This window comes from Ammodytes marinus (assembly GCF_949987685.1).
Source record: "Ammodytes marinus genome assembly, chromosome: 6".
Classification (NCBI taxonomy): Eukaryota; Metazoa; Chordata; class Actinopteri; order Uranoscopiformes; family Ammodytidae; genus Ammodytes; species Ammodytes marinus.
Window position 1 is genome coordinate 10,194,096 of NC_137235.1, and position 25,388 is coordinate 10,219,483.

Genomic DNA, 25,388 nt, shown 5'->3' on the forward strand with positions numbered 1-25,388 from the left:
AAAAGGTGACAGAATCATAGGACAGAATCAGGACTTAATCCGTCCGTTCCTGTAACTGTGCATGCATTTTTTATATAGAAATGGGCAGAGGTCTCTGCTTAGCTCAAATACTGGGAGCAGGTCAAAAAACATAAACTTTACAACATCACTTAATGATCCTGTGTGCTTGTTGGGACTTTTTTATTTACTACGTTATGTCGCACTTTTTTTTTTACACTTTATCATGTTAGAAGTGTTATATACTATCTATGGTTAGAACCAAATACATATGTGACCGTCACGGGCACTTCTGGTTTCTTTTCTGTATAAATTTGATTCTAAAACGACACAACGTGTAACAATATAGCTCAATGTAACTAGTAAATAAACAAGTCCCAACAAGGACATAGAGGAGCGTTTAGTGATGTTGTAAAGTTGATCTTTTGACCTGCTCCCCTTACCTACCAGCGTTTGTGCTAAACTAACCTGGATGAGCAACATTTGCCCATGTATTTCTATATATATAAAATCTATATAAAAAATGCACAGTTACAGGAACGGTTTCTGTTGCCTTCTTGAGCTGGAAATGTTGAACAATTCCTTTAAAGGCGTTGTCAGGTGTAAATGGTAGGCTATGTTAGCCTACTCTTGAGCAATTTCTTTTTCTATCTCTTTAGTAACTTTATTGGGACATAAGATGCAAAATCCCAAGAATATTGCAATATAGCAGAGCAGAAAGTGGTCAAATAAACGTGTCTAAATAAATTTAGATAGATTTAGGCCTATAGATGTATAACCTTTAGATAGATAGTATAGACATTTTAAATTTAGAGTATTGACCGAAACCAGTAAAAGCAATACACACTGATTTCTTATTATTTTAACATGTCAAGTATTGCTCACATTCTCTATGGAAAACGTAAAGTGTATTTTGCAGTGAACATATCAGTAATAAACTGATGTCACATTCTTGGTGTTGCAACAAGATGAGCCACAGATATACAAGGTGCCGAGCAAGATTAACAAAGACATTTGTGATATTCTTAAATCTTTCTTCTGAGCATTTTACAGGATAACATTTTAATAGACACACCTCTTCAACTTATTGATAAGTATTTACGATGCAACAGCCAATATGCCTGCATTTTTTTGTAAACAATGGCAGCAGCTGTTTGACACTTTCAAAAAATAAATCATATTAATTTGGGAGATTATGCCACAATATTCAAAATGTTTTTGGTATTTGTCAGGGCCCAGAGGGAGTTTGTGCACCACCGTGTGGTCAAAGATAGAGGTAGCTGTCATGAACAGATATGTAAAGAACAGCTGTATCAATGAAAACAAAATCCATGAATCTATCTTTTCTATGGAAAAACACGGCACCGCTGCCAAATGCTATATAGCGAAAGCTGAACCCTTTTTACAACAACTTTCTACTTAGTTGAATATTGATGTAGCGTCTACATTTTAAATTAAGTTATTTTTTGACACGTGTCAGAGGGCTCAGTTCAGCTACTATTTCAACTGCTCTTCCATTTACTTTATTCAAGCAAAAGTTAGAATCTTTAATGCATTCAACAAGTGCTTATTCAACAAGTTTATTTCTTTCTCAGAGTGAAACAAATTGTTACATGACTGATATTAATTATGAATGTTTCATGTTTATTCTACAGACAGTACACTCAATTATATCAATCACCTCAGTTGTAGAATAAAAAGACTGTTCTACGTGTTCCCAAAAGGTTGGAAAGTCATTCACTCATGTGACCACCATCATCAATACTGTGGCAATGGACAGAATGCTATGGCTTAATGTAAACTCTGACAAGAAAAAAAGTACACTATGGGCCAGTTTCACAGACATGGATTAAGCCTAGTTCCAGACTAAATTGTACTTTCAATGGACAATCTCCATTCAAAATTCCATTTAGTCTAGGACTAGACTTAATCCATGTCTGTGAAACTGGCCCAATATCTTTTAACTTTACAACACAGGATTTCTTAAACAATCCTAAACAAATTAAGCTAAATCAAAGTACTTTTAACAAAAGGCACAAGAAAATAAAAAGTATTAGGAGGAGTAGTTTGACATTCTAGACAATCCACTTAATTGAAATTTTTACAAATTTAAATGAGGAGATGGATACCACTAACATCTGCATTAAGTATGGAGTTCGACCAAGGTGGTGATTAGCTTAGCATTATGACCGGAAACAGGTGTAGCCACACGCTTGGCTCCATCCAAATTTAAAAAATAAGTCTTACGATGAAGAGATTGGAGGCATACATACAAACAACAGTTACATAGTTGAACTATTCTTTAACCTCATCTAACTCTTTGAATTAGAGATTTCCTCAAAACGTGAAACTATTCCTCTAATAAAATAAAAATACAGTCCCAAGTCATTAGATGGTTAAAAATGGTGGGAGCATGTTTTGACGTTTCTTCATATGCCTGACGATGACATGGGACCGTGGGGGTGATGGATGGACTGGTCCGGCAAATGTTTAGATGGATAAGTCACACACACCGGCTGCAAAAGTCATTCACCATTCTTGACTTCCTCCTCGGCCTCTGCTGCCTCTACTCCTTCCTCTTCCTCCTCCACCGGTAATCCATCTTCTTCAATCTCGTCGTTAACTACAAATCCCTCTTCCTCATCCCCCGGTAATCCCTCTCCTCCACTCTCGTCATGAACTACAAATCCCTCCTCCTCTCCAACTTCAAAACCTTCTTCCTCTTCCTGGTGTCCCTCCTCTTCTTGGTGTCTCTGCTCTTCCTGGATTTCCTGCTCTCCCTGGTTTTCCTGTTCTTCCTCTCCCTCCATTCCTTGCTGCTGTTGCTCTGTATCTTGCTCCATCTTGACCTCTGCTGCTGCTGCTGCTTCCCCCTGGATCTCCTCTTGGCTTGCCTCTTCCTGCACAGCTTCTGGCTCATCCGTGACTGGGCCCATCTCTGACAGACCCTCTGCTGTATGACTGCTTAACTCCAACTCAGACACATCCATCGCCATGGAGTCGTCTGGATCCTGATCGTCCTGGTTACCAGTGAATGGATTTTCACCCTGACAATGAAAAAAATTAAATTTAATGTAAGTGGGTACATTTGTTTGTCTGTGAGCCCGTCCATTCAAGATCAGCAACACTAAATGTGGATTTAAGGTACTACATATACATGTCTCATGGATGGTATCGGCTCATATTTTACTTGAGTCTATATGATTGATGTATTTCTCCTAATATATATACATACATACATACATACATACACACACACACACACACTCTTCCAATGTTTCAAAGTGAACACCACTAGTAAATGGAGTGCAACCAGAGTCATATCACACATTTTGGTTGAGAGCCTTTGCTTTGGTGCATGACACTGTACATACCTTGAGGTAGCTCTCCAGCTTCTTCCCAATCAGTTTGTGGTTAAGGATGCTTCGAGCAACTGACAGACTGGCCCTCTTGGACGTCTCCATCATACCCTTCAAACACAGAAAACAGGCCCATGTTAAACATAGGACAGAGACAAAAACCAGCAATCAATAGTACGCCATCCACATTGACCATTGGTTGGTAACAGCACTTATCCCCGACTACTGAGAAAGGACTTTGATTGGGTACATTATTATTACATTATGGCTAAATTCATAGACCACTACACAAAGCGGTACTTAAATAAACAATATGTACTGGCACTGTTAAAACTCAATGCTTTAAAAAAACAAGTTAAAATTCCTCTCCAGACAGTATTGAATCAGAAATATTTGAAAAAAGAATCGTGCCACATGTGCCACTGTTTAATGTTGCGCCTCAACAACTAAAAGGAATGTATGCGGATGCCTGACCTGTACTGGGAATCTTAAAACAACATTAGTTTGTTGAAATCATCAAAAATATCATCGTCAAAAATGGCCTGATGAAGTTTTTGTGTTAAAAAAAATATATATATTATTAACAAACTAGTCAGTAAAATAATTTATAATAACCAATTAGGGGAGCTGGACCATACCTTCCTGTTGTAGTTATGATCAGCAGACTTGATGTGTTTCTGTATTAGGTGGGGCTGCATAGGAATGAAAAGGTCACATGCTGCACAGTGGGCGGCTTCCACCTTTCTCATGAAGTGCTCCATACCGAGATCTACACAGAAGAGAGAAATATCGGCAATGAGCAATCCACTTCCATTCTCCCATTTCTTACACACAACTGCTGCTGTTAATGCTGCTGCTTACCCCTGGTGAGGTCCTGCTCCTTGTACACCTGGCAGATAGCAGCACTGTGGTTCTCCAACTGGGTTATTCTCTGGTCTGTCTTTATAAACTTGTTCTGCAAGTACTCCTACCGAAAGCAAAATTTAGTGTATCAGTTTACACCTCATTAAAAGAATAACCCCACAGGAACAATATCTATGAACCCCGAATTGTACAAGCAAACTGCTCAAAGCAGCAGTTCATGACTGTAGGCCCAGTCTCTTAAAATCATTTACAATGGATAACCAGACCTGCAAACTCATAGGAGGTGAAAAAGGTGACAAACACCCGTCCCTTCTAGGGGGGTCGGGTGTTTTTCGCTGTCCAAATGATTGGCTATTGTTAAATATCATTCACACAACCAGAGTTCTCCACTATTGCCTCCAATGTCCAGCTGGGTGAAAATAATAGCCAGCTGAGATCCTGACCCTCCTAGGCGGGTCCGGGGGTATGCCCCACCGGGAGATTTTTTTTAAACTTTTTAAAGTGAAATGCATGATTCTGGTGCACTTTGAGAGGGAAATTAAGAGGCTAAATCTGAGGAATTTTGTGTGAACAAATAATTTGGAGACACTGGGTCGGATGAATTAGAAGCTTCTTGGATTTTCCATTAAAATGTTCATTTAAAATAAAATATTATGCAGGGTCCTCTGGGTTGGGCTTGGTGCTCTTGTTCTTTTATGCGACATATTTCTCTGTAATATAATGAATACATTTAAATGCAGTGAGAGGAATGAAGCAGAAGAACTCTGTTGTCCAGCTATCTTTTTTTCCACAGACGAGGCTGAAATAGGTTATACAGTGCATGGGCATCTGAGCCCCATTTCCAAATGTTTTTAAATAAACTCAATACACACTGGACGTGAACGTGACGTGATCAGTTAAACTTGGATTACCTCCCAGATGAACTGATTCAATTATTGGGCTATTAACTAGGCTATCTAGATCAAAACATTGTATTCATTTTTTTGTATGATATAATAATATGATGTTAATATCAAACACAAACTAAAAAATAAAAATAAATTGGGGGGGGGGGGGGGGGCCTGTCGGTCGGCTCTGATTGTGAGCGCACTGCAGACACTGCGCTCATTAAACTGTCAGCTTCAAGAGTCCTGTGTGGGTCAACAGTGCAGTGCAAACTATGCAGCATAAAGTTACAACATTCGTCTACGACCGTGATCTTAAATCACCTTCACACAAAGTCTCCGCCCCAGCAAAGCAGCGAGTCGATCGCTGTGACGGTGAAAATCACCGGGACCCGGGAGACCCAGTGAGCGAGTGAGACGCCGCTCAGAAAAAACTCTGTGGTTTGATGGATGAAATCAGTCGGGGATATCCTGCCCGTTAACTTTGTCTACGGGAACGGCTTCCGCGATCTTTTTCTATGTCTCGAGTCTAACAGAGAGCCATGTCGGCAAACTGACAGCGCGACTAAATAAAGGGATTGTAGGCTACAGTGAGCTGCGTCCCTCCGTATAGTTTCTGTTTCAGTAGGCTGTTACATTAACCTCTGAAGCATTGACAGTGTTTAATCAAAGCCTCTAATTTTTTATTATCAAAAGGGCTTTGATTGAGACTTTTAGCCAATTCTAAAGTCTGAACACACAGCGGCAGCAGTGATGCTTTACGGTGCCCGATCTTAACGCTGATTGGACAATACTCATGACGTCTACCAAAGATGTTTTATTGCCAAGATAACGATATTCCCTTGTCTCACACTACGGTAACTCGCCCACACAGTCCAGTCTGGGAAGCGCTGGCTGACTTCTTTGGCAGCTGCCGCTACCCCCCCCCCCCCTCCCAAAAACAAAAACTCTTCGGATCTATACGATTCACGTGGGTCATATATTTTGATTCTAAACGGCGATTTTCGCCGAAAAGCGCCGAGTTTGCAGGTATGATAACTGACTGTTTCCTTTTAGTTTGGCTTTGATTTAAGCAAAAACTTACAATATCATGCAATGCAATTGAAACTGTCTCAGTGAAACTTTTTAAATTTAAAGACTAACTGTATTACAAGATTAAATATACTCTTGTTTTAGTGAATTCGCAATAAGCACAACCCTAGAGAGACTTAAGTACAGAGAATCCAAAGCATATGACTGGAAAAAACAAATCCCCCTTTGCATCCGTTATAAGCCAACAGTGTCACATGTCAGTCACCTGTAGGAAGTCTGTAGTGGGCTTGGACAGTTGGCCGGAAAGGAACTTGAAGTGGTCCTTGTGGAAGCGACTCTCAAGATGAGTTTCCATTTCCTCCTTGTAGAACGAACGGAACTTGCACACAGAGCATGCAAACATCACCCTGAATTAAAAAGAAGAAAGGGCATAGTGGGGGGGGGGGGGGGGAATCCATTCAATGTAGTCTGATTAGAAACAATCCAAATGACTACAAAATCATAGCTCTTTAACTGGAACAAAACCATGGGTGTAGTAATGGATAGTGTGAAATGGATATAGTGAAAACACAATACACTAAGGATGGCAAAGTAGCAAATCTCAACAAATGAGTTCAGGGATATGTGGCATATCCTCTCACCTTTCCAGGAAGCCCCTCCTCTTCCTCATTCTTGGGTTTTTGTCCTGACCTTGGGCTGGGCTCTGCTTGCCCTGCGGACTGGTCTTCTCCTCTTGTTTGGGTTCAGCTAAGCACGAGAGCAGAAGTTAGAAATCTCTAGATTCCAAGTAATGTAGCGTGTCATGTTTTAAGGTGAAAAAAGAAAGACTTAAGTTATGCTTACCTTTTTCTCCATCTTCTGTCGGTTTCGTCTCCTGGGAAGAAAAGTATCCAATTACCTTTTTATTAAGACAAAGGTAATGATAACCTCCAACTAAGTTCCATTTCTTTAATACAAATGAAAAGAAAGTGTTCAATTAAATCAAATGAATCATTATTGGGTTGTTCTAGTGTAGGGATGTAACGATATGAAATTTTGAGTATGATACGATGTTGCGATTGATATCACGATATCAAGGTACGATATTAAGTGCGGAATTAATTTCTACCCCCTCAAATTAAATGGTGTACCGCTGATTTAAATAAAACATAAACAAGAATAATTCTATTTTGTTTATATCTTATTAAGAAGAAGAGATTTCTGAGAGATTTCTTCTTCTTCTATAACTGTAAAAGTATGTATAAAATAAAAATAATTTAAATAGTGTGATCATTTCCCCATTTATTTATGTTTTATTTACTTATCAACTCTATTTTTACAAGCCATGTTTTTACCTTAATAGGCCTACATTATGAAAGGCACAATGCACTCTGTCAAATATATATTTATGATTTTTATTTGTTATTAACTTAAATTGCAGTCTCAAAAACAATGTTTTTGCAGTGCACTCCTCTCTCCCCCTCCCTTCCTCACACTTTCGCAACGTCACCTACATTTGGCCAAAGTAGTGTCACTTAAGTTTGACATAGTAGGGATTCCATAGTATTGCACAACATGCTGGTATAGCTTTTATATACTGTCTATGCTGAGTTCACGTGAAGTTGTGATGAACATATCAAGGATCTTTGGACTTATTTCCTTCATCTGACTTTCACAGAAGTTTGCCGACTTTACCGGGGATTTAACGCGTGGTCGCAGTGGATTCTATTATTATTATTATTTAATAATCTAATTTCACGTTCGCCTGGATTCATAATGATATAATTGACCCTCGAGCAACTTTCTCTTCAGTCTGGTAAGCTACTCTGTCGATCTTTTTCTCTTTCTTTCGCTTCTTCTTTGCTGCTGCGTGACTCAATGTTGTGAAGCTGCACGCGCTGCTCTGCATAGTGTAAACAACGGCCCACATGAGACGTGACTGTTCAGTTTAAAGTTAGAAGTCATGTTTCAGTGATAAGATGTTGTGTCAATGTGTTATTGTTTGGTTTCCAATGTTGGTGTGGCCCATACAGTGTTAGATTGAGTGCTACGTTGCTCACGAGACTCTCCAAAATGACGGAGCACATTTACCATGCAAGCTCGCCTGTAATACCGTGACACGGAATAACAAGAGAAAAATTATGGTTGACATGCGTGGCCTTTTCATATCGCGAACGACCGTTTTGCGGTATACCGATACATCCCTATTCTAGTGTAAATCTTTAAATCAGGGCTATTCAATAGGTGGAGGAATATTTACTGGCCCCCGCCTTATACCGACCAACCCCAAAAAAAATGTATGTACTAGCATGTGCGATGTGTGCTTTTGCATGGTCATAACTGCGCGAAAGGCCGCGATCTGCAGTAAATAAATGTGCACGTGTCTCCAAGCGTTTCTCTATCAGCTGCTCTGTGTATGCAGCTTTGCGGGCGCGATTGTACCGCAGTGTAAGTGTATGGTCCATTATTTGTATTTAGTGTGTCTGCATAATATTGCACCAGTAGAACTTTGCATGTTTGCACAAATTTGTACCTTCACATAGCAAACAAAATTGCACAACTGTAAAGTCAGTGTCTATAGTTTTTTTGTATTCAAATAAGCAGTTGTTTATTTCTGTACTGTGCATTGGCATCTTTGAGAAAAATACAGCCAAAATGTTCTGCCGCACCTCCCATGACCCAGGACAGTGACCCCTTGACAAACATATTTTGGAGGGGGGGGGGGACACTGTAATGTGTTGCACTTAGAGTAGCCTACATTTATTTCTATGTTTTTTGATAAGCTGTTGCAGAGTTAACCTATTGTGTTTTCCTGAACTGATAAGATTGTTAAACACTTAAACAGGCAGCCTATGTTAATCAAATAGGGATTTTTTTTGATAAGCTGGTGAACTCTATTTGATCAAATAAAGACAATATATGCACTCCTATGTCGTTGTAGTGTTTTACAGTATATGTAGCTATTGATGTGATGCTCATCAATTTTAGGCATTTTTTTCTGGACCCTCATTTTGGATCATTTCCACCAACCGGCCCCCATTCAAAACTAATTGAATAGCCCTGCTTTAAGTTGATCTAACACAATAAGGGCACATTAAGACTTTAAGAGGCCCAGCATGCAGATTAAAAAGAATCAGCGTTCCCGTCAATCAATTACAATCTCCTCACCACAGCTGCAGTCTTTGGTTCTTTGTCGTCCCCATTTTTCTCTGCTTGCTCTACAGAAACAGAGTACATATTCATGGTCATTGAACTGCTGTCTGCTAAGTTATGCTGTTTTTCTTGTTGGAGCACATAAACTATGTTAAAGCAAGTACCTTGGGTAGCTTCTGACCCCACACTCTCCGTCCTGTTAATCTTTGACTCCGGCTCATCAGCTCCAGTAGGTGTCTGCTTTCTCTTCTTCTGACCATCACGCTGCGGTTTCACCTGCTACAGTCAACAAAGTCAATTTGTACTCAAATACATTTTAGGGGATTTTTTTTTATGGTCAATACACCAGAGCTTATCAAGACATAAACACACTTTAGATTTAATGCTTGCCAAAGCCAATTAGCAGACTTGATAGGTCTTCTTTCCCTGGGCATTTCGACATCAATAGCGTTAGACTTCTTTTAACACTACCAAGGATTGGGGAAAAAGAAAATAACTATAAAAATAAAAAGTCAAATCATTCAACACCCCCACAGGTAAACAAAACACAGAACTGGGCAGGGAGAGGTGTCACTTGCCTTTACTGTACAAAAAGGGCAGTTCCATGGGGCATTTCTGACCACATTTAATAAGGGCTGGGCAGAATAAACTGGGAAAGTGATGTGTCAAATGTGTTTTGGGGATTATTTGTGACAAATTGCTTTACATATTGGCACATTGCAGGTGCTAGCACTTTAGGCTGACTTGCCAGTTGGTTGAGGATACAAAAGGGAGGGACCAGAAAGGGCTTACTTTTTGCCCAGTGTCTGAGGAGGTCTTATTTGGCTGGAGGTACTTACTTTGTGTATGGGTCTCTTGCGGCCTCGCTGGCGGCCCCCTCCAAAATGCCTCCCGGGAAAGTCGTGAGGCCCTTGATTGGAACTCTGATGGAAGCCCCCACTCTCAGTGTACATGCGGCTGGACAGGAGGGATGGGAGCTTGCCTCTACCACCTCCTGGAGAGTGGCCGCGGTGGGACTGGCCGCGGTTGGACTGGCCGCGGTGGGACTGGCCACCACTGCCACTTCCCCGCCCACCTCCGCTTAATGGAGTGGGGTCAGACCTGCGGCTTCCAAACCCTCCTCCACCAGCTCCTCGACCCCCAGCACCTCCACCCCTTCTGGGGGAACGTTGGCCTGCTCCAGCCCATCCTCCACCTCCAGAACCTGATCCCTGGCCACTGCTGAAGGACTCCCTCATATTTTGTCGCATTTTAGCAACTCCATAGGAAGAGGATGGGCTGTCAAAGCCTCCTCCTCCCCCTAGCCCAATGCCCCCGCCAAAGCCCGAGCTTCCTCGCTGACCCAACAGCATGTTGTCACCACGGCCATCGCCATAACCATAGCTACTGCCGCCAGATCTGTAGAGATCTCGGGAGGAGGTGAGAGAGGAGGGGCGTGAGTCGAATGACTCGTACTGGTCATACCTGCGGGAGGGAGGGAGAGGGTTGATAGAGAAGAGCAGAGAGCAGGGGAGGCAGTCAGGTTTGGATTTCTCCACCTGCTATTCCTTTCTCCTCCACGGTCTCGCTTTCTCAATTTTTTTTTCTTGTCAAATCGCAGCTTTACTTCAGAAACCACATTAGATCAGAAATGAATGATCCAAAACAAGTGAACACTCCACCTGTGGTCTTCTATTAAATAGTAATGTTCTTTTTATTATCTTTAAGTTTACCGAGACTCCCAATCACATTCTCTGTTGAAGGCCAAACAGTATTCTGCAGATTAGGGGAAATGCAGTTTCTAAGGCTGTTAAACCTTGAACAGACGTGAGCACGGCCCATCAGAACTGATGATGTCTTGAGACAGGTTCAAGTGAAATGTCCTGGAAAGTGACTGGATTATGGTAAATACTAAAGAAAGGGGATGAAACATAAACTAAGCCTTTTTTTGTGGGTCAGATTATTTGTGTAGATAGAGCATGCAGCCTTTTATTAAATGACAAAGTAACTTCAAGCTAACACCTGTAAACTCATCTCTCTTGTGTAACCTAAAGCCAGAACACAGGGTTAGGGTCACATAAAAGATGAGGGGGGTGGGGATTCTGTCAACAAATAAAAACAAAGTCAAGACAAGGGCAATTTTCATGGAGTGCTAGGTGAAGATGAACTGGCTTTATTTGCAAGGATGGAAAAGTTGGTCTTTTATTGCACCTCCAACAAGGGGCCATGCATTTCATGACATCTAAGGTTTTGAAGAATCACAACATCATTTTCTTTCCAGCAATCAGACAAACCACAACATAGCAAATGGGGAGCAATCAAAGCTTCCTCATATGCCGAGGCATTCAAATGCAGCCTGTGAGAAACTCAACCCCCTTTCATCCTAAACAGGAATTGAGGCACATGTAGAAGAAACTTCCTTTGCAGGCTAAATCAGCCAAATTTACTCTTAAATCGAGACCATTCCAAAACAATAAAAACTAAGTTTCCAACCAATTGGGTATAGCCTTTTTCCTTATATTTTACAGGACTTTTCTACAACGTGTCCACGTCCGGATCTCAAAGTATGAAAATAATGTGTCTTTTAAATTACCAATAGCATTGGAAGGCTCAAGCATCTTTTTATAAAAAAATAAAAATGGAAATCAAGATTTCATAAGAATCTAAAAAGAAGCAACTCTTCTGGTTGGAAATTGTCCAAGCATGGGAAAATATTCAGAGACAATGATCTTAACCAACCACATGCCACAAGAGTTTTCTGTTAATGACTTCTTTAACAAGAAATACACTGAATGGTATGGATGCAGCATGGCAGTGGTGCCTGACTGATGAAGACAGTATGGAGCAGACAGAGGGTTAAAAAGGTGTTTACCTGTCACCACGGGAGCCTTTCAACCCTCCTTCCAACTGAGTGAGCATGTCCAGGCGCTGGTTAATCTTGGCAATGACTGCATCTGCATGTGTGCCCGTGGATAGCAGGGACGATCCCGAGAGACCTCTCTTCATGTGGCCTCCTCCTCCTCCTCCACCTCCATAGCCACCGAGCCCAGACATGGAGTCCTTATAACCTCCCCCATACAGGTCAAAACTACCAGAACCTTGAGTGGTGAGAAATTAAGAGATTAATATGACAATTATCTTTTCCCTTTCTATAATAATAATAATAATAATAATAATAATAATAATAATAATAATAATAGACCAGTTGAAAAAACATGATTGATTGAATTAAATCTAACTGAGGGAAACTAACTTATTTATAGGGCTGCCCCCTACTAAGAATGGTTGACCAGAGGTCCTCATTTAGGTCCATTAGCTCTAACCACTACACCACGAGCACCCCCATTTGTTGCTTTTAAAAGTCATGATATTAAGCTGAGACAGATGCCATTTTTCTGTTCAAATTCAGATGACTCTTTCTTTCTCTCCCTCTGTCTGTCTTTTTGCTTAATGGACCTGATGGTTACAGTTGTTTGTGGTGCAGGTTCCCCCCCCCCAAAAAAAAAAAATCAACAAGATGGTGCGGACAATCAGGTTAACAAACTATGCATATTAGTAGTGTTTTAACACAGTCAATGTTTCAGCTCAGCTGTGTCTCCAAGCATAAACGTGACTTGTAGCTAAAATGAATATATATAGACACACACACTAATAATAATTACTCTTTTTTTTAAGCAAACAAGGGCTTGCTTTGTGTCATTAGAAAAATTAGGACATAGTGTTCTAACAGAGATTGTTCCTATTGCTGAAGTTAAAATTACACGCTCTGGTTTGATCATAAAACACCCTTGTAGTTGTAGCTGACCATAGCCCTGCAATTGAGCATTACATCTGGGTGTCCTTGTGTGAGAGTGCAGGAATATATTTCCTCACCTCTGCTGCCTGAGCCTCCACCTCCCCAACTGGAGTAACCTACAAAAAGAAAACAATGGTAAGCAAAGTAAAAATAGGTGGTAGATGATGATATTCAAACTTGAACAGCCAAGATAACAGTTATCTATGCATCTTATATAGTAATAATAATCTAGGTGTCTTACAGGTGATAGTTCTGCCCATTTTTTAACCATAAAACAATTCCAGTTTGTCAAATTATGCTTAAATTAATAAACACATCCTATCAAGCGGTGTAGCAAGTAATCTAAGTGGTGAATTGTATAAAATAAAATAAAGGAATAAAGGGCTAGACAACAGAGCAGAAGAATGACCCATGTGTTCAACTTTTCAACCGAAAGCATTACTTCACATTTGTACCAGATATACCAAATAATCGATTTGTGTCATTACTGGCTAACAAAAGAAATTGTAAAAATAACGGTTTTAAAGCCATTGTGACGTTAGATAGAACTTTAGTTTAGGAAGCATATTTTTATTGAGGCGGCCATTTTATTAACTAGCCTTTAAAAGTCAGTTAGTCCAACAGTGACTCCATTTTAACAGAGATGTCCCGCTTTAGCAAATGGGAAGACGCTTCCTACAACAAACCAACAATGCTTAAACAAAGCTTTATATTATAATCGATTAAAAAAACAGACTGAATGGGGGGCGGGGGGGCTAACCTAGCCAGCTTTGTTGCGTCAATGTATGCTAGCTATTGGGCCTGGTTCCTTATTAATTAATTGTTTTCTGTAATGGAATTAATGTATTAATCTGGTGATTACCACAGCAGATACAGTTGGTCAACAGTTATTTGTCTCAGGCTACAGTCGACTATCAATCTATGAAGTGGTTGTTGTTGTCCCTGCAGAGCAACACATCTGAAATAGCTAAGAGCTAGCTGAGGCTAACAAAGCGTGCGGCTAACGGGAAAACATATCAATAAACAGTGGCCACAAAAAAGGTGTCCGCACCGCAGGTAACTTATATCCGATGTGTATTTACCAGAACCGAAGCTTCTGCTGTCCATTGTGTTTTTGTGAGCTATTCAGACGATCCGACCGGTATTTGCAGAGATAGCTACAGCAACGTTACGCCTATAGACGCTTCAGACAACGATCGACGACGTCCGACCATAGACTGCAGTGTATTATAGACGTCCGACTCCGATACGCCAAAAACCATGTGACCGGACAGGTCTCGTTGCGTCCATGGTTGCGTCACACGCTTTAGGGACGTAAACTGAACGTAAACGTACTCGTGTTAGCCTTCATATAATAGCCTATAATAGGCCAAAGAAAAAATACATACAATAAAATAAAAATACTGAAGGCCAATGTCCCATATCTCATAATTTTAACTTGTAGCTATTTATAGGCTACTCTATAATATATACCCCATAAATAGTCAAAGTGTAGTTCATTTGATAACGTCAGCCTTTTGTAAGGCTACATTAAAGAAAAAAACGGTTTTTTCTTCTTCATGAAATATAGTTCAATGATATTTGATTATTTTCTGATTCAACTAGCCCAGTGGTTCTCAACCGGTGGGGCGCGCCCCCCCGGGGGGGCGCGGACACTCTACCGGGGGGGGGGCGCGAGGGGGATGAAAAAAAAATTAAAAAAAAAAAAATCTTAATTTTTTTTTTTTTTTTTTTTTTGTAATTTCAATTTTTTTCCTGATATGTAGCCTAGTTCAGAGATGATGTGTATTTTTTTTCTTTCTTAACTTTTTTTGATAGGTAGTTGCCAAGTTCATCACACAAACACTCCAATCCACTGATATGAGATCAGTTTGCAATTTTCAAGTACTGAATTAATGGTAGGACTGTGGCCACTAGAACTGGTCTCTGGTCAGCAAAGGTCTTGAAAACAGCATAAGTGTGCTTGTGACATGCGTGCCACCCATGCATGTGTATGGGCACGTGTCCCAGCAGATTTTTGAAATCTGAATAAAAAAATTTAACTTTGTAGTTAGCAAGTGTAACATGTTCTTAGGGCAGAATTTCATAAAAAAAGGTTTATTTTTTTACCAAGATATTTGGTCAAAAGCTAGTTGTCATCCGTCCCTCTGTCCAGTTGTTAGGCATCTGGCTGCTAGCAAGTTATGTTGTCTTGCTAATTTTACTATTCATCTGAACTGAAATAAATATTGACTTTTTCCTTTATTATCTTCGCCAGAATGCACCAGAATGCTTAGATTACATGTTAAAAACACAAACAAATCTTCTGGGGGGGATGCCCCCAGACCCCCCTTCAGGGGTTTAGTTTTCTGACAAACATTACAATGGATACTAACATGATTTGGGCATTTGGGATTATAAATCATCTTTGAATTGGTTGTACAGCATATCACATGCTATTCATTCAGGGGTGCGATGGCCACCCCACTCTAGCTCTGTGGCCCACCTTGGCCACCCCCAGTCAAAATTTCCTGGAATCGCCACTGAGACACACACAACTCCGCGTTCAGGCTGCACAGCACATTAATCGCAGGTAGCATTTTGAGCTAAATCTGGCCACTTTCCAAATCCAAGACTCAATAGTTGAAACATTCTCTGAACTGGGTTGTCAGACAGCAGTGTTTCCCATTGATCATAGACTTTGTTTTGTGAAGCTTTTTCATAACAGGTATACCTATTGTAGAATTTATTCTGTGTATGTTCTATTTAGGCTACTATTTTCTTCTCTTCTAAGGAGATTTAAAAAAAAAAAATTTCCTCAGTGTCTCATTGATACAATCTCATAATTAGCTTTTAAAGTGCACCAGAATTTAACGTTAAAATATAAGAAATTTCCGGACCCCAACCCTAAACCCAATGTTCAACTCAAAGGTGCGCCACTGGCCTAGCCCTTGTGATAATAACAATAATAGATTATCTATCTATCTATCTATCTATCTATCTATCTATCTATCTATCTATCTATCTATCTATCTATCTATCTATCTATCTATCTATCTATCTATCTATCTATCTATCTATCTATCTATCTATCTATCTATCTATCTATCTATCTATCTATCTATCTATCTGTGTAGGGTGGTGTGTGTGTGTGTGTGTGTGGGGGGGGGGGGGGTTGTCAGGGTCGGTGGGGGGGCCCAACTGCAATGACCCAGCTTTGGGGGGGCCCAGCTTGCAGAAGGTTGAGAACCCCTGAACTAGCCTAACAAAAGGCTATAATAAGCCTTAGTATCCACCTGTCTGCTGTAGGCTATAGGCTACTTCTGTTTGATTTAGCCTACATCAGAGGAGTTGCTAAGCCATAGGTTAATCAATGATTTAGTCTAGGAAACTTGGGCACAGGCCCCCAAGACATTTCGGAATGCAGACATTGGGGTGAATTAAGGGTGTATTTTTTTTAATTTTTTTTTGTATTCATCACATCAGACTGTTCTGTCTGTAGGCCTATGCCTGCAAGTGCCACCCGACCTCTGCTCATCCAAATGCAGTGGCTTGGCTGGCCACCTCCAATCACTTCACTGATTTAAGAGTGGTTACCCAAATCGGTAACACTTTACAATAAGGTACACAACATTTTATTACCTACTACATAGCATAGGCTTGTTTTGTGTTACCTAGTACTGCATACGTTTTTGTTGTGCAACCTAACACTTAGGCCTCACTTAGTTTTTTTTTCTTGCTACCTTTTAATTTTTTTTTGTGCTACCTACCACATTCTCTTCATTCTAAACACATATATAACTGCACATAAACACACCAAACAAACAGAGAGAAGACAGTTAAGAAAAATAATTGACAGTCTGTCTTTCTTCTGTGTTTCACCTCTTCACGCCTCACAAGTCCAAAGTGTAGCTGTCTAACTTATTTTTACTCCAGGCCCCAAGGCCAGTGGGAGCTTTGCTGCACATGACAACCAGCTTAGCAACAGCCTTGCAACCTCACACTCCCTTTTGACTTACATTATCTAATGAGCAGGGTAGTGTAGATTCTTTCAGGTATCTTCTGCCCTTGGATGGAATGCGCTTAGAGGCTGGGACCAGCCTGGTGCGCTACAAAGGGGAGGTCAACACCCATGGCCTATACCCCATAGTCAACCAATCAAAAATATTGTATGTGTTTCCATATAACATTGTTACAACCATGATTGTTCAGTCTTACTGGGGAGGTTGGTTACAGATAACTGCTTGTAGGATAACTTCTAAGTGGACTGTGATTTTCTGAACATTAAGAACCATGTACATGCTTCTGCTCACTCAATTTAGATAATAAACCTTTAGGATTTTAAATAGATTTTCCACTTGTTTTCCTTCCTAAACTCTGGAGAAAAGAACACGTTTTAACACCACCTAACACATGTTTTTTTTGTACTACCTACTATGTACGTTTTTATGTGCCACCTTCCTCATAAGTTTTTTTTGTGCTACCTACTACATATATTTTTTTGTTGTGCTACCTAGCACATACGTTTTTTTGTGCTACGTAACACATTGAGTTGTGCTACCTACTTCATAAGTTCTAAAGAAGTGTTTCATGTTTATGTGCGTTTGTTTTATTTTGGTAACAACGGCTTGTTTCAGATACCAAGTCAAGTTTCCCTTTGATTAAATTCCTCGCCCCTGATGAAGAACTATTCAAGACATATTGTTTATGGGCTGTCGGCTTATTGCTGCTTTAAGGTATTTTAACTGGTTGAAAGGACTGGATTGGAATAATCGATCAGCTAGTAAAATAATGCAGATAAGTCAGAAATATAATTGCAAAATAGCTTATTTCTTTATTTTATAAGCCATTCATAAATTCTTGCATATTACAGGAGTTTTGTCAATATAGACACATCCAGTATAACAGACACACCACACTTACAGTATACACATCAGAAACAATACATATCGACTATAATCTGCTAAACACAATTTTGATAATTTGGTTACATGAAGACATACCTTGCTTTTAGTTACCACATACATTAAGTTATGTTTGTACACTGTGACTGTTTCGTCCAGATAAAAACCTCTGCTGTAATTGTATCATGCATTATTATACAACAAACAAGAAAAAAACTAGATGAATGCCATTGAATTGAACATAAAAAGATAAAATATTTTATCATAACATGAAAAATATTGTAATGCAAAACGGAGCAGGTTTGTTTTCCAGTGGTGGCAACATATACAACAGTTCACTACTTGGTTCATACAGGAAGCTCTTAGCATCTGACAACCTTTACAAGACTCAACTTCATCAGCTTAAAGGGGTAGTTCAGGATTTTAGACATAGGGCCTTATTCCCAAGTTAGCCTTGGTGTTTTTTATCAGTGGAGACAGTTTTCAACACATTTAATTCAGTCCTTCTAGTTGCAGAGTGCGCTCGTGCTAAGCTAGCGCACGGCATCGGGGGGATACCTAGCCTGCTACTAAAACAGTCTTACCCAATCCACAGTACACCCGAGGCCAATCAATTATAACGCCAGACTATCGATGTAAATGTATGTGTTGATAGAATAATTTTAGAAATAAAACCAACCTCGCATCGCATGAATTATCGCATTTTGAGGGACTACTTTCTTAGCAGCAGCGGACTTTTACTTTGCTGTGTAACCGAATCACTACAGCAGAAAGTAAACAGAGCAGCGTGGGACAGAAACTGAAACTGCACTGCCACCAGTCTACCGTCATTCTGTCCCGGTCCTCTACTGCAGCTCCAGCGGGGGCTGTCTCTACAGACGCTCTTTCTCTTTCTGCCCTTTGAGCATCCCTCTCAATTCTTCATCAGTGTATTCCGGCTCGTACAGGTACGGTTCGTTGGATACAACAAATTCCTCATAATCGTCTTCAAAAGCAGACGCATTGCTAAGTCCTCCAAACGTGGCCATATCTTGTTTATTGCATAGGCTAATACAACTCCTTTGTGCACTGTACTCTGCGTCTGTAAGACAGCAGCAGGTAAACAAACTATTATAGAGCCTGTAACCTAGGTATTAGTCCACCGCTGCCGCAGCCTACAAGGAATAAAGTCCCTCAAAATGCAATATGCGAGGTTGGTTTTATTTCTAAAATTATTCTATCAACACAGACATTTACATCGATAGTCTGGCGTTATAATTGATTGGCCTCGGGTGTACTGTGGAGTGGGTAAGACTGTTTTAGTAGCAGGCTAGGTATCCCCCTGATGCCGTGCGCTAGCTTAGCACGAGCGCACTCTGCAACTAGAAGGACTGAATTAAATGTGTTGAAAACTGTCTCCACTGATAAAGAACACCAAGGCTAACTTGGGAATAAGGCCCTATGTCTAAAATCCTGAACTACCCCTTTAAACATGCACCAACCATCCGGCTTCGTGTGAATCAGCTCTAGATAAGAACATTGCATCAAAACCCCAGGGGTTGCTAAGGCAGAAAGTAGATCCCACAAAAGATAAGGGTAAATGTGTAGGTCCTTTTACGTCCTCTAGGTTTTGCCTGTAGGCCTACGACGCAGTTTGCAGTGTTCAAATCAGGTCTGGTTGTGTCTGCTAACCCTGCACTCCTCAAAGCGCCCTATCTAAAACCCCAGCTCACATTACACAGTGCTTTCCTGCTGCTGTGTTGGTTCTCTTTGTGCCACAGGGGTCACGGTTCTGAGTGGGATGCATTCATAAAATGCGTCCATCTGAAGGGAAGAGGAAATGGGTGACAGAACACACACACAAATAGGAATCTACTGTATAGGTCTCAAGTTTTTTCTACTCACCCGTCCAGTTTTCACTGTGTCACTCAGCTCACCAGAGGAGGTCAAAGTTTTCTTTTTCCTGGATTTTATGTGTCACAATTAAAAATGACCAATGTTAAAAACACACTTCAAGTCAACAAGATGACTTGAATACACAACATGAAAGAAGTAAATTTAAAGGGCAGACTTTCCAGTCCTTTACCTCATCTTCAGGTAGAGGAGTAATACAACAGGCAGGATCAGTAATAAAAGAGTCAGTCTTACTGCGTTCATTATCAATACTGATTTATCCACAGCTGTGAAGAGATTAATGTGAGTTTTGAGTTACAAGTGCAAAATAACCAGTTAAACAATCAACTAAATACACATAATTGTTTTTTGATGTGCATTATTTCCAAAATCCTCTGGACCTGTTGAGTACTGTGTGAGTATTTTCTAAAAGAGAGGCATTTGCTTTAGTTTCAATTGTAAAAGTGCTATTCGATTCAAATTTAAAGACATGCTCACCTATGACGGTGAGAGCCTCTTCAAGGGAGCTGGTGTTTTGGGAAGAGTGGACAGCACAAGAGTAATTTCCTGCATGCTGGCTGCTGACTGGGTCTAGAACCAGCTGTTTGTTTTGGTTCTCTGTCAGATGTCGACTGTTCAAGAACCAAATGTAGTTTGTGTTGTCAGTCAGAGGACAGCTGGTACTGCAGGTCAGTGTGACTCTCTGGCCCTCTGTCACCACTGCAGAGGGAGAACACTCCACCTTCACATCTGAAAATGGGTTTGACCAATCAATTGACAACAAAAAAAGACTTTATTGAATCTTTTGGGTTCCTATTGGATCATTTGTCTTGCAGTCATTTAAGTACCTATATCAATGATCTCAGAAAGAATATAAAATGCGGTTGTTGTGTACTTGTGTCCTTCAAAATAGGATGTCATATACGGCCAGTAAAATTCCAGATCAAAACAAGCAGCAATTATAGGAATTATTACACTTTTATTTTGGTGTGAGTGTTACATCAATTCGGCTCAGGAGAAATTATGAATAACTTACTAATTGAAAATGTGCTAAGTGCCACGCCATTTTATGAAAACTGTAGGGTTAAAGGCTTTTCGAACTCCCTAAAATCACATACTTGCAATGTCTATACTAATCCAAGGCACAGTTGTCAGGGGTGAATATGAGAAGCATTTAATTTGTTTTGTATTAACCAGACTTAAATCCTCTTACCTGTGACTACTAAAGTCAACCCAAACAGTGTTCCTTGCATTATGTAATCTCCTGAGTCGTTCTTGGTCAGGTTATTGATTGTCCGTCCAAATTCGTTTTTAAAGGGGTCATAATCCCAGGGGACTACACCTTGTCCATTGAGTGATGAGTATTTTCTTGAAATATTTACTGAAGAGCCTTCCAGTGCACAGATTCTCCTGGGAAAATGCAAACTCTGGCAATCCTTAGTCATACCTGTAATACAGATTAAGGACTTTTAATGGGAGCACAATTTGCTTTTAAAAACACTAATGTGTCTAGGTTTTACACTATGTTTTATGCTTAAACAGAAAGTTGTGTATTTACACCGCAAAGAAACTTTGGAAAAAGTCGCAAAAACTGAAAGGTATCTAATGAGGCGAGAGGAAAAAGCTTTGTACATCACTAAATATTGAGTGGAATACGCTTACTGTATCTTGAATGGAAAAATATTGTGATGTTTGATTAATGACACAAACTACAAATAAAAATTAATGAAATGTTGCAACATTATCAATTCTCAAACCGTTTACAGCAGAGCTATTGCATTATGTTGCAAGGGGTTTTCTCTTGTTCAATCCCATGGTGTTTAAATATTATTCAAATGATCATGCCATGTATTGCCCTTTAGACATGCAAACAAATGATGCACTATTCTATGAGTTGGTTCATACTTACAGTGTTGATCAGAGTGCAGATCCTCATGGCCTTTCACAGCACAGGAGAAGGGAATAGAATGAGAGAGCCAAGAGCCAAGAAATGTAATGTCTTGACTCTCACAGTAACTGTGTAATCTACTATTCCCGTACCACCTAAAGGTTGTTTGAGGGTCAGCCATAGGACAGCTGGTGTTACAGGTCAGTGTTACTGACTTCAGTGGTACTTCAGTAGTGCGAATCACCTGCAGATCTGAAATGATAGTGGATGAAATAAGAATGAATATACTGATGTCAAATTCAAAGTAATTTCTAGTCACATAGTCCTTGGATTTGATTTATACACTTTTCATTAGTCACTGTTGAATATTTAGGGTGAGAGGTTTGTACGTCTGTAAATGTTTGCAGAACTTGACCTCTTGGATATGTGATGGAGCAGGGCTCATCCACTGATGTCTGGTTATGAGAACACATTCTCCCTTTAGCATAGGTCACACTAAAGCAGGTTGATGTGATAGAATCTGGATGAAGAGAAATGCCATTCAGTATTTAAATTGTTAACTGTATGTACTGTATGGCATATTATTGATCCAGTACCTAGGGAATATTCTTGAAAGGAAAGCCTCTTTAGTCAATTGTTTTGTAACTTGATAAGAGCTAAATGTTGTGACTGACCCACTGAGACTTCAGGCGCTCTGAGATGCTCGTAGCCTTTGATAGCACAGGAGTATGTGACTGCTTTCTCACTGCTGACCAGATGTTGGTACCAGGGAGACCAGTCCTGATAGAGAAACTCTCTGTTCTTGTACCAGATGTAGGCTGCAGTGTTTTCAGTCAGAGGACAGCTGGTGCTACACATCAGTGTTACTGTCTGTCCCTCTGTGGCAGGAATCACCTTTACCTGCATGTCTGGGAGGATCGTGTTATAATTATTATTATAAGAATGAATATATTGATGTCAGTTTTAAAGTAATGAATAACTGTCAGCCACTGTACCTGCAACCTGGAGCCAAATACTCGTGTTCATGCAGTGCGCTGGTTGGTCAGAGTTTTCACTGCAGCAGTAATTGTTTGCATCACTCTCTGTCACGTCTTTGATTTTTAGACTGAAGTCACTCTCTTGGGGCATGTACAATATTCGATCTCCTTTTGGAGACAGCTCATTCAAGACATACTTGGAGTCATCCCAGTGTACAGTGAACCATTGCATGCTTGAAGTGGGAGCTTGAGCAGAGCAGGGCAGCTCCACCGATGCACCTTTGAAGGCACAGATGCTTTTCTCTTGTACCTGAACACCTTTAACAGAAGCTTTCATTTACAAACATCTGGACATATTTATACTATTCAAATAATGGATGTAAACTCATCATGAAAGTATGTCAGACATCCATTTAAGAGCTCATTCCAGTAGTTAATGTCATAGCAAAGAGCTGACACTTAACATTTACATGATTTCTTTCTTTAGATACATCTTCATAAAATGTGTTCAGTTCTCAAATTGAAATCAACACTTTTTCAGAGTTAACTTCTTCACTTATCTCAAATACGGTTAATTTCCCCACAGATTATAAAAAGTTAATTAACATTCACATATTCGAACAAATCTGTTGTATAGCAAAGCATTGTAAGACTCATACCTGAGATGCACAGGGTGAAACCCATCAGCAAGCTTACAGCTTCTGCCATGAGCATTGCTGCAGTAGTTCTTCGGCTTGTAATTAGAAAATTGATTGAATAACAGTATTTGTATCTGCCTTTTTCCAACAGCATACATAAAAATAAACGTTGTTTTACAGTAGCGGCTTAAGAAGTCGGAGTGGGTCCTTTTCGAGTGTGAGAGTGGTGGACAAAAAGCAGGGCACCTAAACGTCTCTTCCTTCCTTTCTCAGAGATTATGATTATGAAGCGTCTCTTAGAATAGTGTCACAATTTAAGATGGAAAATCTAGATAACATCTTAAAGCAGTCATTGCTTTTATCTCTGAACACTTAACCACTTATCGGGCCGGTTTCACAGACAAGGCTTAAACCTAGTCCGAGGCTAAAATGCCTGAGCTGGATTAATTCAAAGCCACTTGCACAGACTCAGTTTAAAATTGTCCTAGATTAAAGCTATTCTGGATTAAACAAAGCCAATTGCAAGACTGTCGACTAGAGCTACTCTAGGTCTAAATTTGAGTTTAAATTAATCCTTCAAGGAGGCAGGTTTAACTTCAGTTTAGTGGTGTTTGTGAGAGATCATGGACTATTTGGAATATCTAAATGAAGACCAACTCCCACTGCAGAGGCCAGCCAGAAGAGTACTTGTGAATAGGTCTTATCCAAAACATTTATTTGATGAACTTACATTTCGAGACCGCTTTCGATATGGAAAGTGCACTGAAAATAACAACTTTGCTTGAGCTTATTAGATGGATGCATTTAAATTGAAGATGTATTCAGCATAGTAAAATGAGTGTCTAAAACAATTCTGTTTTCAAATGTGGTTGTTGTGATTTAAAATACTGACACACATGAATAACAAAATGACAAAACACAACATGAACACCTTTTATTTTCTACTTATATCTTCACTGTGATTAGTAATCACAATTGTCTCAGTACTGTATCTTGTTTGAATCATAGCTCTCGCTTCCAACTTCATGTCATACAGTTCATGCTCTCTGGACTTTCTTTCCACCTCTGTCCCCAGAACCCGTACTGAGTTTGGGAAGAGGGCTTTCATGTACTCTGCTCCCACCGCCTGGAACACTATTGAAAAAACACTCAAATTGCAGGAACTCATCACTAAGAATGATTTTTAAAACTTTTCTCATTGCCTCAAAATTGTTCTTCTTCTTCGCCTTCTGGAATATATTTGTCTCTGTTTTCTCATGTCTGTGCTTTCTTCTTATGTTTGTCTTATATTTCATTCATTCTAACTGCTGCCATTTTCTGCCAGGCCTTGCTCGGAAAAGAGGTCATTTGACCTCAAGCAATTTTGCCTGTTAAAATAAAGGTTAAATAATGTCCAATTCCACCTGTAGAATTTTATTTTCATTTTCATGTCATACTTCCTTCAGATATTGCATTTTCTGTTCATGGAATTCTCGGGCTAACTTTCATGCAACGTCATCTTTTTTGTCCTTTGTTGAAAGGTTGTGCAGCTCTTCTTTAAGGCGAGATTCAGGTTTTTCCACAGAGTCTATCAGTGCAGATATCATTAAATATAATGTAAAAATTATAAAAGAGAAAGATGTGAAATACCGATAATAATGAAGATAACCTGAAGTTGGTGTCTTAGTAACATTTTTATTATTTGAATTTGTTGCAAATTGCGGCCCAACTATTATTTGCTCAGTCCCAGCAGTATGGCTTTTAGATTCAATAACCGGATGGTTTCAAACAATTTTTTAAGAGATTTTTTTCAAATTCATTAAAGTTTATTGACGGGATTTTTTTAGCCTCTGCCATTGTTTTTTCTCACAAGCAACAGTGTTTCAGCTCCACTCTGGGTTTTTATGATCACCGTTGGAACAGCAGCATGTGCTCATGGGCAGGTGTTTACAATCAGGTTTACTTACCTTACTCCAAGGACTTCATATTCTCAGACAAACTAAGCCAAACTTAAGCCATATCCATGACAGTGACTTAAACGTCCCAGTTTAACTAGTCCACATTAAGGCCTACTCCTGGTTTAATCTAGGCCCTGTCTGTGAAACCGG

At 39.8% G+C, this 25,388-nt stretch overlaps 1 protein-coding gene across 1 annotated transcript; it reads right to left on the reverse strand.

Annotated features, from left to right (window-relative positions):
- Window positions 1–1,599: 1,599 nt before the first annotated feature.
- Window positions 1,600–14,261, reverse strand: akap8l (A kinase (PRKA) anchor protein 8-like). Its single transcript, XM_080029196.1, has 13 exons — window positions 14,126–14,261; window positions 13,121–13,159; window positions 12,120–12,345; window positions 10,108–10,732; window positions 9,433–9,547; window positions 9,284–9,333; window positions 6,980–7,010; window positions 6,778–6,883; window positions 6,402–6,543; window positions 4,218–4,323; window positions 3,995–4,125; window positions 3,372–3,467; window positions 1,600–3,044 (listed from the first exon to the last, which is right to left on the reverse strand). The coding sequence occupies exons 1-13, from the start codon at window positions 14,148–14,150 to the stop codon at window positions 2,523–2,525; spliced, it is 2,214 nt and encodes a 737-aa protein (XP_079885322.1). The 5' UTR covers window positions 14,151–14,261; the 3' UTR covers window positions 1,600–2,522.
- Between the last annotated feature and the right edge of the window lie 11,127 nt (window positions 14,262–25,388).

What these genes read in the sequence shown, in the direction of transcription:
- akap8l (XM_080029196.1), bottom strand. Translation starts at nt 14,150, where the DNA reads ATGGACAGCAGAAGCTTCGGTTCTG. An exon ending in CAGCAGAAGCTTCGGTTCTG is followed by an intron (nt 13,160 to 14,125) that starts GTAAATACACAT and finishes TTCTTTTTGTAG; the next exon opens with GTTACTCCAGTTGGGGAGGT. An exon ending in AAAGGCTCCCGTGGTGACAG is followed by an intron (nt 10,733 to 12,119) that starts GTAAACACCTTT and finishes TCCCTCCCGCAG; the next exon opens with GTATGACCAGTACGAGTCAT.